This window comes from Numida meleagris, chromosome 1 (assembly GCF_002078875.1).
Source record: "Numida meleagris isolate 19003 breed g44 Domestic line chromosome 1, NumMel1.0, whole genome shotgun sequence".
Taxonomy (NCBI): Eukaryota; Metazoa; Chordata; class Aves; order Galliformes; family Numididae; genus Numida; species Numida meleagris.
The window spans coordinates 23192-35758 of NC_034409.1; the positions used below are offsets into that span (position 1 = coordinate 23192).

The 12567-nt window shown below is 51.7% G+C and overlaps 1 protein-coding gene across 7 annotated transcripts in view; it reads left to right on the forward strand.

Annotated features, from left to right (window-relative positions):
* The window catches only part of GOLGB1 (golgin B1), a 41157-nt gene continuing 29169 nt past the window's right edge, over nt 580-12567 (forward strand). For 2 of the 7 annotated variants that reach the window (XM_021384188.1, XM_021384195.1), the window contains exons 1-8: nt 597-653; nt 3774-3879; nt 5112-5214; nt 5863-6015; nt 7187-7327; nt 8858-9016; nt 11523-11645; nt 12095-12208. In XM_021384188.1, the coding sequence (XP_021239863.1) occupies nt 5119-5214; nt 5863-6015; nt 7187-7327; nt 8858-9016; nt 11523-11645; nt 12095-12208 (786 nt within the window). In that variant the 5' untranslated portion in view covers nt 597-653; nt 3774-3879; nt 5112-5118. Of the gene's footprint in view, nt 658-3770; nt 3880-5111; nt 5215-5862; nt 6016-7186; nt 7328-8857; nt 9017-11522; nt 11646-12094; nt 12209-12567 lie in introns of all 7 variants that reach the window. The other 5 variants (XM_021384193.1, XM_021384189.1, XM_021384194.1 and 2 more) reach the window with 5 other exon arrangements.

A 12567-nucleotide genomic window follows, 5' to 3' on the forward strand; every position in this document is an offset into this window, starting at 1 on the left:
ATGGGGCTGTATGGGGGCCATAGGATTCTATGGGGCCATGGGGCTGTATGGGGGCCATGGGGCTGTATGGGGGCCATAGGACTCTATGGGGCCATAGGACTCTGTGGGGCCATGGGGCTGTATGGGGGCACAGGGCTGTGTGGGGCTGTACAACCCCATGTACAAATGGTACCAGGTAACAGTTTGAGCAGAGCCAACTCCCATTTACCTTCTCCAGGGCATATAAACGAAACGTAATGAGGATGAAAGTGAACTAAATTAGCCGTAGGCAGCTGGTAATTAGAGAAATTGCTCTCTCCCAGCTCATTAAAGCGAAACAAAGCCGGAAGCGGCGACGGGGAGGTCAGAACCCGTGGGTGGGACGGGAGGGGGCGTGGCCACGAAGGGGGCGTGGCCTCCAGAGCAGGGGAAAGCCCCGCCCCCCGGCTCGCCTGACTGGTCGCTTCCTTGTTATGGGGCGGGGCTTCCGAGTCCGGCTCGGGATTGGCTGTTTAGTGCCAAGTGTCCGCGATCAGCTGTGGGCGGTCTCCTCAGCTCCGCAGCTGATTGGCTGTCCTGCTGGGGGGTGGGGCTAGGGGCCGGAAGCCGCGGCGGCGCGTTCCGGTGCTGAGGTGGCCGAGGTGGGTTGGGTTGTGCTGGCGTGCTGCGCCGCGGTAGGTTGGTGCTTTCTCTCCGTTCTCTGGTGCTGTCCTGCGGCTGCGGGCGGTCCCCGCACGGCCCCGGGCTGCGTTCAGCCCTCTGGGCTCGGGGTGGCCTCGTGGGGCGGGGTGGCTTCGTGGGGCGGCTTCGCGGGGCGGCGGGGAGCAGGCCCTGAGGTGCTGCTGCAGTCCGCGTCTCACAGAGGCTCCGAGCTGCGCCTGGGGCTGTGGGGTGGCAGCAGCGCCCGAATGCCTCCGGGAGAAGGAAAAAAGCGAAGAACGGAGACTAATTGGTGTATAATGCAGCCACAGTAGGGCGAGCGAGGGGGAAGATGCTGTCAAGTTCTTTATCTGCAACCTGTCTTTAGAAATGGGAATGGATAAGTGTATGTATGTATGTATATATACAAGTCTTTGTTAGTTGTATGCAAAAAGTGGAAATCTGGAGTGAGGTCCGTGTGAGCCCCGAGGTGTGATGGAGCCTGCACTGCGGTCAGTGTCAGCCCGTGGGAGTGGTGGAAGCTGCACTGAGATCGGTGTGAGCCCGGAGGGGCAGTGGAACCCGATTGTGATCAGTGTGAGCCCAGAGGAGCAGAGGCTGCTCGCTGCCAGCGGCGCTGTTTGCACACTGGGTGAGGCAGTGGAGTGTGCCCTGAGCTGTGTGCGTCCTCCTGTGTTTGCTGCCTGCTGTTGATGAGGGAGTTGGCCAGCCCTGCGTGATTCCTTCCTGCCGTATGCTCAGCTTCAGCACGGCGTTTGGTTTTGTTTCCCGCGGTGTTTTGCTCTAGAACAGGCTTGCTGTGGCTCAGGCAGAGGTGCTGTTCTCTGGGTGAAGAGGGGCTGCGTCGCTGGGCCCAAAGGGGTGGGACTGGGGTTAAACCCCGTTGGTGGCTGTTTACCAGCGGCTCTCCCCAGGATTGGGGTGGTTTTAACAACTTTATCAGTGATCTGCACGAGGTGGTCGAGTGCCCCCTCAGGAAGTTTGCAGATGGTACCAGCTTAGGCAGGAACATTGGTCTGCCTGAGGTTAGGAGTCATAGAATCCTTAGACTTGGAAGGGGCCTTTAAAGGTCAGCTAGTCCGGCTCCCTTCAGTGCACAGGGACACCACAGCTCCATCAGGTTGCCCAGGGCCTGATCCAGCCTCACCTTGACAGTCTCCAGGGATGGGGCACCCACCACATCTCTGGGCAACCTGTTCCAGTGCCCTACCGCCCTCACTGGGAAAGACTTTTTTCTTATATCCAACCTAACCCTCCCCTCTTTGAGCTTGAAGCCATTTTTCCTTGTTCTATCTCCACAGACTCTGCTCAAGAGTCTGTTCCCTTCTTTCCTGTAGCTCCCCTTTAAGTACTGGAAGGAAGATCTGCAGAGGGATGTGGTTAGGATGGGTTGATGCTGTTCAGCAAGGCCAAATGCAGTGCCCTGTGCCTGGGTCATAACAACCGTGTGCAGCAGTGTTGGTATGGAGAAAAGTGCCTGGAGGAAAAGGACCTGGGGGTGTTGGTCAGCAGCTGAACACGAGGCAGCAGCGTGCTCAGGTGGACAAGAAGGCCAGTGGTGTCCTGGCTTGGAGCAGCAGCAGTGTGGGCAGCAGGAGCAGGAGGTGCCCGTCCCTCTGTATGGCACTCCTAGGGCTGTGCCTCAGTGCTGGATTCTGTTTGGGGCTTGTCTGTCTACAAGGAAGTGAGTTGTTGGAATGCATTCGAAAAATGAGGCTGGCAAAGGGACTGGAAAAGAAGATCTCTGAGCAGCAGCTGAGGAAATCCAGGTAGTCCCATGTGGGGAAGTGGGGGCTGAGGGGAGAACTCATTGCTCTACGTCTGCCTGACAGGATGCTGCAACGAGGAGGTGCAGGTCTCTGTTCTCAGGTGACAAGTGATGGGATGCAAGGGCATGGCCTCAAGTTGTGCCAGGAAGGGTTTAAATTGGACGTTTGGAAGAGTGTCTCGGTGGACAAGGGTGGTGAGGCACTGCAATGGGCTGCACCAGGCAGCGGTGCTGCTGCCATCCCTGGAGGTATTTAAGAGATGTGTGGATGTGGCACTGAGGGATGTGGCGTGGTGGTGGGGTCTGATAGCGTTAGCTGGTGGTTGGACTCGATGATCTTAGAGATCTTTTCCAGCCGGGATGACTCGATGATGCTAAGCAAATAGGAAGTGCAAGCACCAGGCTGTTCCTGCCACAAGTCTGTGAGACTCGTGTGTCTGCTGACCCAGCTTTGGGACAGTAATTCAGCTGTTCCTGAGTTCCACCTCTGGGGTGGTGCAGAGAAGATGGAGCCAAGCTGCAGTGGTGCCCAGGGATGGGATGAGGCAGTGGACACAAACTAGAATGCAGGAAATTACCTCTGAACACCAGGAAGAGCTCATTTGCTGCGTAGATGACGAGGCCCTAGCACAACCCAGAGCAGCTGTGGAGTTTTCCTCCTTGGGAAGCTGTCTGGAACTGATCTGGAGTAGAGGTTCTGGGTGACCCAGCTTGAGCAGGGGAGTTGGGCGAGGTGACCTTCAGGGTTCCCTCCTAAGCTCTCCCGTTCTGTGACATTCTCATGGGTTTGCTTTGAGCAGTTCGCAGCCCTCTTGTCCGGAGGAGGCCAGGACTGGACAGAGAACTCCAACTGTGGTGTCCCCAGTGCTGGGAGGGGAGCAAGGATAGCACCTCCCTCCTGGCAGTGCTCCCAATGCAGCCCAGGATGCTGCTGGTCGTTGGGGTGCTGGCTCCTGGTCACTCTGTTGTCCTCCAGCACCCCCAGGTGTTTCTCTGCAGGGCTGCTTTCTAAGTGTGTGCCTGGGGCCCGTGCTGCTGTGTGTTCCTCCATGTCCCTGCTCTACCAATTATTGTGCATTTGTGGCTTTGAGGAGCTGTGGCCTCATGTGCAGGAATTCTGTTCTGCAGGCTGCAGAGCCCGAGTTTGTTTTCTAAAAGCATTAGAAATCAGAGTGTGTGTTTGCAAGAACGAGAAAAATGACATTTTCTGAACAAGGGAGAGTTTTCACTTCCTATGCTTATTGCAGACGAGTGATTGCAGTAGCCCCAGAGCGTGCTGTGTAGGAAGGAGAGTGGTTTTATTTCCTTACCATCAAATGAATTGTTCTTCTTCTCTTCTTGCTTTGTTCCTGCGGCCTGCCAGCAGCCACGAGATAAACAGGAATGGTGTGAAGGACCCGTGCGTTCCAGTGCCCTGGAAACCTCTCCCCCACTGAACGAGCAGACCTGTGAGCTCCTCATCCATGAAAGAGGTTGGTGTTCACGTGGCCTTTTTGCTTCCTGATAGAGAAACACGTGTGAGCAATGCTTTGTGTAAAGTCAGGTAGTTAGAAGCTGTGACTGCCACACAGGAGTGATGCAGCTGTGTTCTCTCTCTTGTGCAATGTGAGAGGAAGAGTTCGTTTACAGAGATTGAGTGTATCACTGTGGCCAGTTTCAGAAGTGTCCTTCTGGCTAAGCAGACACTTCAAAACTTAATTTTAACGTAAGCTCGAGTTTGTATCTAATGTGATACTTGCATGTCCTATTGCAGTCAGGCTAGAGCAGTGAGAACTAGGAGCAAAATAAAAACTCCTTCTGCCTCCTCTCTCTGAGCAGTGTGAGGGAATGGGAGTCACGTTCAGTTTAGAACACTTCGCCTCTGCACTCCTTCATCCTGGCTCTTCCCACACTCCTCCATGAGGTCCCTCCCATGAGATGCTGCCCTTCCCAAACTGATCCTGCCCAGGCTTCCCTCAGGCTGTGGCTCTTCAAGAGCTGCTCCAGCGCAGCTCTGCACCATGGGGCACATCCTTCAGGAATGGATTGCTCCAGCGTGGGACCCCTCGGGCTGCAGCTCCTGTCTGATGATGTGCTCCAGTGTAACTTGTCTCCATGGGGCCAGCTCCTGCGGGGCCTTTCTGTGGGCCACAGCCTCTTCAGGCCACATCCACCTGCCCCGCAGTGGGCTGCTCTCAGCAGGCTGCAGGGAACTTCTGTTCCGTGCCTGGAGCACCTCTTGCCCTCCTTCTGCACCCACCTTGGTGTTCTCTTTCTCTGAGTGGCACAGCATTTCTTCCCCTTCCTTCAGTCTGCTCTCCCAGAGGTGCACCAGGCATGTGGAGCTGTCTCTGCTGTGAAGCAGCTCCTGCACTCCTCTGACAGAGGGCACCCCCGCAGCCAAAACCTTGTCACGTAAACCCAGTGTGATTCCTGAGGTTTTACTGCTCTCTCTGTTGCTGTTTAACCCTGGCAGGCAGCTCAGCACCACGCAGCTGCTTGCTCTCTCTCCCCAGGCGGGATGGGGAAGGGGATGGGAAAGGCAGAAGCGTGAGAACTCAATGAGCTGAGGTAAACCACCATGTTCTCTTTGCAGAAGAATTGTATTCTCCATAAGCCCGGTCTCCTTTGTGACATTAGAGATCAGCATGGAGGGATGCCTTTTTTTTTTTGTTGTTTTTGCCCAGCAGTTTTGGCTGTATCCTGACTCTTTGCTTTGTTTCAGGCTGAAGATGCTGAGCCGCTTGTCAGGTTTAGCAAATACTGTTCTACAAGAGCTGTCCGGTGACGGTGGAGATGCAGTTACTGAATCTGAATCCTCTGCCACTGTAAGTACGCTGTAGTGGAAAGACTTCCAGACCTGACAGAGGAATAGTTTTGGGAGTATAAACCATCTGGCTGCAGTGAGGACTGTTTCCTCCTTCTTTGCTGCTGAGTGCTTAACTGAGCTACTGAGCTGATGTTCCACTCTGCTTCTCCTGTATTCCCAGCATCTTAAGTCAGCACTTATGTGGGGCAGACCAAAATCTACTTAGTTTCGAAATCTCGAGATGATGCTAGAAAAAAATATTAGAATTAGAATGAAGAAAGACTTTCAGGTCCTAATGGTTCTGCATGGCGGGAAGGGGAACTCTGCACAGTTGGGTGCCACAAGAAGACTTTGACCTGCGTGCTGCTCTTTAGTACCTGGGGCAGTGGAGAGCACGTGAGTGATAGCATCTCCCGAGAGCCACTCGCTTCAGCTTTCCTGTGTTCATCAAAGATGCATGCATTCTTTTTTCATTCTTTTTTTCCCCAAGGGTATCCTGACCTTTTCCCACTGCTTCACGTAATCATGTATAGTTCTGTAGGCTGCATGAAATGTTCACGAGGAACAAGAATGCAGCGTTTAGGAGTGGAACTGAAGATGACAGCTGGATCTGTGCTGCCATCTGTTCGGACTTCCTTCCTCCAGGGCACTCATTTCACTGTTTCAGGTAGAACCTTCAGAGCTGGGAGCAGGAAGCATGGAGGAGGCACCCGAGGACTTGTTGGAACGGTTAGCGCAGACGGAAAAGCTGGTTGTCCAGCTGAAGGATTTGATCCGAGAGAAGGATGCCCTGCTCCAGCAAAAGGAAACTGCGCTCAAGGTACCATTTCTTTTCCCAAGGACCTCGCAGCAAGTGTGAAATGCTGTGTCAGCTTTCTGTGCAGGCCACTTTGCATTTTCTTCTGTCATCGAGATACAGCACCGCTGAGGGCGTCAGATTCATAGGATCTTGGGATTCCAAAGAATGGGCCCCAACCAAAGAGATGTGGGAATGCTTCTGTGCACGTTGCCTAGGTGTAGCTGCCTCTAAAATAAAGATGTGGCATCCACATTTTTGTCTTGGAGAGTCTTTAGGCACACTTGGAGTCCTCGTTGCTCTAACAAGTGCTAATATCTTGTATGTGAGTGGGGTTTTTTTGCTTCAGTTCAGAGCATTAGAGACCTGTGCTGCAGCCACCCAGCAGCCTGGTGATTTTATGGCATTTAAACAAATGTATGTATTGCTGATCCTGAGGCATCACAGGAGAGGAAGTGCTGAGGGACTGCATATTGTAGAGGAAGTCAAATTTAACTTGTTCTAACCTCTAGGAGATGTCCCTTGAGTGATCTGTCTCCTGGAGGGAATCTGGTGGAGCAGAAGCATACACCTATTTTGCTGTCTGTAGCACTTCAGAGCAAATCTGTTTCCTGAATGCTTTAATTAGCATTGGTAGTGAGAAGGAAGGTCTGGGCAAAGAAGCAGACTGACAGAGCTGCAGCTTTTACAAGTGGTGCTTTCAGGATGATGGATAGCATTGGGATTTTAAGCGCAGCCCGTGAAGGGCTTGGAGAATATGCCCTATGAGGAGTGACTAAAGGAACTGGAGCTGTTTAGTCTGGGGAAGAGGAGGCTGAGGGGAGACCTCATTGCTCTCTTCAAATACCTGAAAGGTGATGGCAGTGAGAGCGGGGCTGGTCTATTCTCAGTGGTGACAGGTGGCAGGACAAGGGGAAATGGTCTCAAGCTGCACCAGGGGAGGTTTAGGTTGGAGATCAGGAAAAACTTCCTTACAGAAAGAGTTGTGAAGCGCTGGAACAGGAAGGTGGTGGAGTCACCATCCCTGAATGTGTTTAAAAACTGTTTGGATGTGGTGCTCAGGGACATGATTTAGCGGTGGGTTGTTAGAGTTAGGGCAGGATGGTTGGGTTGTGGTTGGACTTGATGATCTTGAAGGCCCTTTCCAACCCGAGCAATTCTGTGATTCTATGATGATTCTGTTCTTCTCTTTCAGGAGGAACGGGAGGCTGCGGATGCAAAGCTGATGAAGCTGAAACTTCAGGCCAAAGCCAAGCTGGCATCTCTGAACAAACGCATCGAGGAGCTGACGGAGAAGGGCCCACCACTGCCTGCACAGGCTGTACCAGAAGAGCAAGTGTGTGCTAAGGCTGGGGGAGCAGGGCTACTTAAAAGTTGTTAGCTTCTACAGATAATCTGGGGTTGCACTTCGGTTCAGGTCCCAGTGAATTAGTTGGTTCCATCTCTCTCTGTTGTTAGCAGGACATTCATAGTTCCAGCAAGGATGTCTGCTGCAGGAAGCTGATCTGTCCAGCTTCTCTGCACTACAGATCTCCTTGGGGTGCACAGCTTGGTCTCCAATGGTGTTGCTCAGTTTCACGTTGCATGTCTTCAGTGCTCTGTTGTGAAGTTCTTGCAGAAATCACATCCGTGTCTGAGCTGTAGGTTTTCAAAGGTTACCTGTTCTGTGAGCACAGCAAAGGAAAGGGGAGGTAGGCTGGAATACAAGAAGGAAGGAGGACATTAAAGTTGAAAAGCAGTAACTTACACGTAAGGCTGTATTTCTAAGCCATGTAGCTTCCTGTGCCTCTGCAGCGTTTCATGGTTAACAGGACCCGTTTGTGTAAACCTGGGTAAGAGCACGGGGAAAGAATGTCCCCTACCAGGATATTAAAGAAGCTGCTAACTGCTAGCTGGAAGCTACCATGGGTGCTGCTAACTGTGTGAGAACTTTGGAAATTGTTCTGCTGGTCACGTCATCTTTTTAGAGAAAGTTTGTATGAGTTGGCAAGAGGAATGAGACCCCCAGAGAGGTCACAGCACATCGGGCGATCTTCACCAAAGCAGAGGAGATAAAGGTGGTTAGAAACACTGGGGAGAGGAAAAAAAAAAAAAGTTAAAAATTGTGGGGAAAGCCAGAAGGTGAGCGTGAGTGATACTGAAATGTGAGCTGTTAGGCTGGCTGCTAATTGAAAAACACCTGGAAGACAGTCCTGAAAAGTCATTGGGCAAAGGGAATGTGGGCTCACGAGGGGCACGTCCTGTTTCACAAACTGCATCTTGTTTGAAGACGAGGTCCCCACCTCGCTGACCGAGGGTTGATGTCTGTTTTCTTAGATTTCAGTAAAACTTTGAGGCTGTTTCTCACAGCATCCTTCTGGACAAAGCATCCAGCACACGGCTAGCCAAAACCACAGTGCAGGGGGTGAGCAGTTGGCTGATGGTCAGGTTCCAGGAGTTGGTGTGGTCCCATCAGGCTGGCGGCCGGTCGCTGGTGGGGTTCTGCAGGGCTCCATTTTAGGGCCACTTCTCTTCAGTGTTTTTGTCAGTGACTTAGACGTCTTGAAGGCACACGAAGTGAGTTGGTGACAGTGCTGAGCCAGGCTTAGGGGAAACATCATTTCCTCCTAGAGCTACGTCAGGAGGGTAGGCACCAAGAAGGTGGCACAACTATTGAAATGAAAGGGTCGTACTGGCAAAGGAATGAAGACAAAAAGAAAAAAAAATATATTTTTAAAGTAATAAGAATAAGCATATGGTTAGAAGACAAGTGCAGTAGTGGTTTCTGTGTTTTTTTTTTTTTGTGGTCTTCTGTTTTTTCAAAATGGACAGTAATACCCATAGTTTTCTTTCTTATGTTTCTTTTCTTCCTAATGCTTTCTTGCAGTGTCAGAGTAACCAAAATGCAAGGGAAGAGCATAGGGACGAAGCTGAAGGTCTGGAAGAGCAGCTCAGGGAGCAAGAAGAGACTGTTCGGGATCTGAAGGAGCAGCTGGCTCTAGCCAGGATGAATCTGAAAGATGCTGAAATCAAGTATGCAACACAGGTACACGAAAAGAAATGCTGTTTTTCTGACTATGTGTGTTTCTCACCCCACCGTTTACACTGGTGTAATTCAAGAGAGAGGGTTGTTCCTGGTGACACACTGCTGCTAGGGGACGTGGCCAAATCCAGCACTCTTGACAGAAACCAGACTACCACGGCTCCAGGACCCCAGGTCCAGCCTGAGGGCACAGTTCCTGGCAGCTGTGTGTGAACAGTGTATCTGTGTGTGCACAGACAGCCATATGGCACAGCACCTGTACGAGCACAAAATACCTGTTTCTGTTAGCTCAGATGAGAGAATGGTGAGAGTCTGCAGAGTTGCAGGTTGTGGATCCTACCAGCAGCTGTGCTCAGGCACTCGGTCTGCCCAGAAGTCAGCCCCTGGACCCCAGTCTCCCCAGTTCCTGGCATGTGGACATGCAAAACCACAGGACTGGTTTTGTCTTCTTCCACCTGTAGGCACAGACCTGCTGCTCTCACACACACACACACAGAGCTGACTGGGATTCCCCTGGTCCCTCTGACAGCCAACCCTCCGTGCTGCTCTCCTTGGAGAGGTGAGGATACACAAGGGCACTCATAATACACACTTGCACGCCCTTCTCTCTGCTAACTGGCTCCCTGCGGTCTCCCCCTCAGAGATGTGAAAATACTCAGAAGCAGGTCTTGCTTTTAGGGTTTGCTGTGGTCCATCTGGTACAGCTGGAGCTCCCTTGGCCATCCAGCAGCCAAGTCTGCTTGTGATCTTGACCTTGGGTGCTATTCCCCATGTATCCTGCTTCCCTCTTCCCCTTTTGAGGGAGGGGATCTGCCCCTCTGCTCTGCGCTGGGAGACCTCTCCTGGAGCACTGTGTCCATATGGGGAGTCCTCAGCAAAGGAGAGACACTGACCTGTTGGAGAGCATCCAGAGAAGGGCCATAAAAATGCTGTCAGGGATGGAACAGCTCCTGTGAAGACAGGCTGAGAGCTGGGGCTGTGCAGCTGGGGAGGAGAAGGCTCCGAGGGGACCTGAGAGCGGCCTTCAGTATCCAAAGGGGAGCTACAGGAGAGAAGGGAACAGACTCTGTAGCAGGGTCTGTGGTGATAGGACAAGGGGAAATGGCTTCAAGCTCAAGGAGGGGAGATTTAGGTAGAATATAAGGAAAAAGTCTTTCCCAGTGTGGGTGGTGGGGCACTGGCACAGGTTGCCCAGTGATGTGCTGGGTGCCCCTTTCCTGGAGACTTTCAAGGTGAGGCTGGATCAGGCCCTGGGCAACCTGATGGAGCTGTGGTGTCCCTGTGCATTGCAGGGAGTTGGGCCAGATGACCTTTAAAGGTCCCTTCCAACTCTAAGGATTCTATGATTCTACTTACCAGATGATCTGGCTTGGAGTTGGCTGGTGATTATGCATTCAGCTGCACGCTCTCACCTGCTCCAGTTGCTGGCACCACAGACACATGAGCCCTTTGACCCCCAGCCTGACTCTGATGATGCTCTCAGACCCATTTCCCCTTGGAGGACAGAAAGTGTCTCCCACAGAAAAGAAAGACAGTTAGAAATGGAATTCAATAAGACAGAGTGCTGATCAGATGCAGGGTATGGCCAGGCAGGCGTATCCACCAGCTGCTGTTACACACAACTTGCTTTTTTGATACCATTGCCATCTATTTATGCTTGCTCCTCCCCAAACATCCTAGATCCATGCACTTCCACGCCTTTGGTTCTTCTTCCAAACATCCCACAATTGGTGTGTGTGACCCCAGAGTGCTCTTTGGCTGCTTCCCACCTTATATCCCTCAGTAGTATCCACCACTTTGTGCAAAAGGAGCTCGGCAGTTGAGTTCTTTCAATGAGTTTCACACTTGGATAATGACAGAGGTGGCTCTCCGAGGAGGAGGTGGGGAAGCAGCCCCAGGATGGGGGTGGACAGGGAAGCCCTCGCTCTGGGTTGGGATTTGGGTCCTGCCTGCTGTTGTGCTTCAGGGTTTGCGTGGGTGGGTTTTGGTGGCTTATTGCTGCCCTGTGCTCAGTTTTGGAGGTTCTCCCATCCCCACCATTGCCTCTCTCTGCTTTGCTGGGGATGAGCAGACGAGCTTGTTATCACCTAGCAGCTGCTGCTGTTGTGGTTGTTTATGGAGGGATTGATGTTCGTGCTCTGGGTGTGGGTTTTAGCTGTTGATCTGTGAAGTGGGCTGGATCCTGTGCAAATACAAAACCAGAAGTTTTACCTCATACTTACTCAGTGATTGTGTTTTATCATTCTGCACATTTATAAATGAAAATGTACAGTCTTTGCTATAAGGGATCTGAGATCTCATCGGTTAATGTCTGTATATTACAATGATGAAGTTAGTGTCTGACCAAAGCAACACAGAGGGTTGCCAGGCTGCAGACATCACCAGACACCTGTGATGTGCTGGTGTTGAAAGCATGCCTGGGCGTCTGTCACGCTCATAACCCTCTTGGTTTCTGTTTGCTTGTTTCTTTTTTCCTCTCTGGGTACTGTATTTTGGTTTCTATTTTCAGCTGGGCTCACTGCAGGAAGTAATTCAGGAGAAGGAAGCTCTCCTCGAGCAGCAGGCTCACCAGCACCAAGCTGAGTTGCTGAGGATGGCAGCCAAGGCAGAGCAGGAAGCAGAGGTGCAGCAGGTACGTTTGTTACGATCACCTTGCTATGAAGAGGAGAAAAGAAAATACATCTTGTTAGTCAGAGGACGCACTGGAAAAGCCGTTCTCAGCAAAGTTACTGAGCAGGGGTGTGAGGAGCTGGGAGCTGATGGCTTGGGGTTGTTTGGTTGCTTCTAGGCTGATATTTCAGACTTCCAGAGTTCCAGCTTCAGTCTGCTGTCTTGCTATAAAACTTCCTTTGTCGCAGGTAGGAATGTAGTTAATGTTAAGAATACAGTTCCAGTGCTGTCATCCGCTGTGTGTGAAACAGCAGCGAGCTCTTCTCCCTGCACCTTGGTTCCAGGATAAATGTCAATAGGAGCAAAGTTATTAGGGCCATTAAAATCACTGCTGCAAGAAGCGAGCGGATGGATGAAGCTAGGGGGCCTGCATTAGCCTCTCAGAGACTGTTACAGACCCTTCTCTCACAGAACCTGCGTACGCTTCGGAGGAAGCTGGAGGAGCGAGAAGAAGCTCTGCTGGGACAAACTCAGGTGGTAGAACTGCTGCAGCAGGAGCTACGTGCGGCTGAGCAACAAAACCAGGTACCCTTTCGTGTGTTTACTGCCTTACTCTCACGTGTCTGAATAGTTGGAAGAGCTTTGTCAGTAGCTTAGAAGTTACCGGATGAGCTTATTGCTGGCACAAGGGTTGCAGCACGGAATCAGCTGGCAGCTCCCTGAGCTCTGAGATTCATTAAGATACTCCTCCCTTTCAAAGAAGAGGACAGACTTAATTGCTGCAGAAACGGAAATAGAATGAAAGCCACTACACAGAAAATGTTGCAGTAATAATATTGTTATTACACGCATCTCCTGATGTAAGTTAAGCTTTATGGTCCCCCTCAAAGTTCACGGCTTCCATCTGGTTGAGGATGAGGGATGCAGCGAGCTGTCAGCACCAC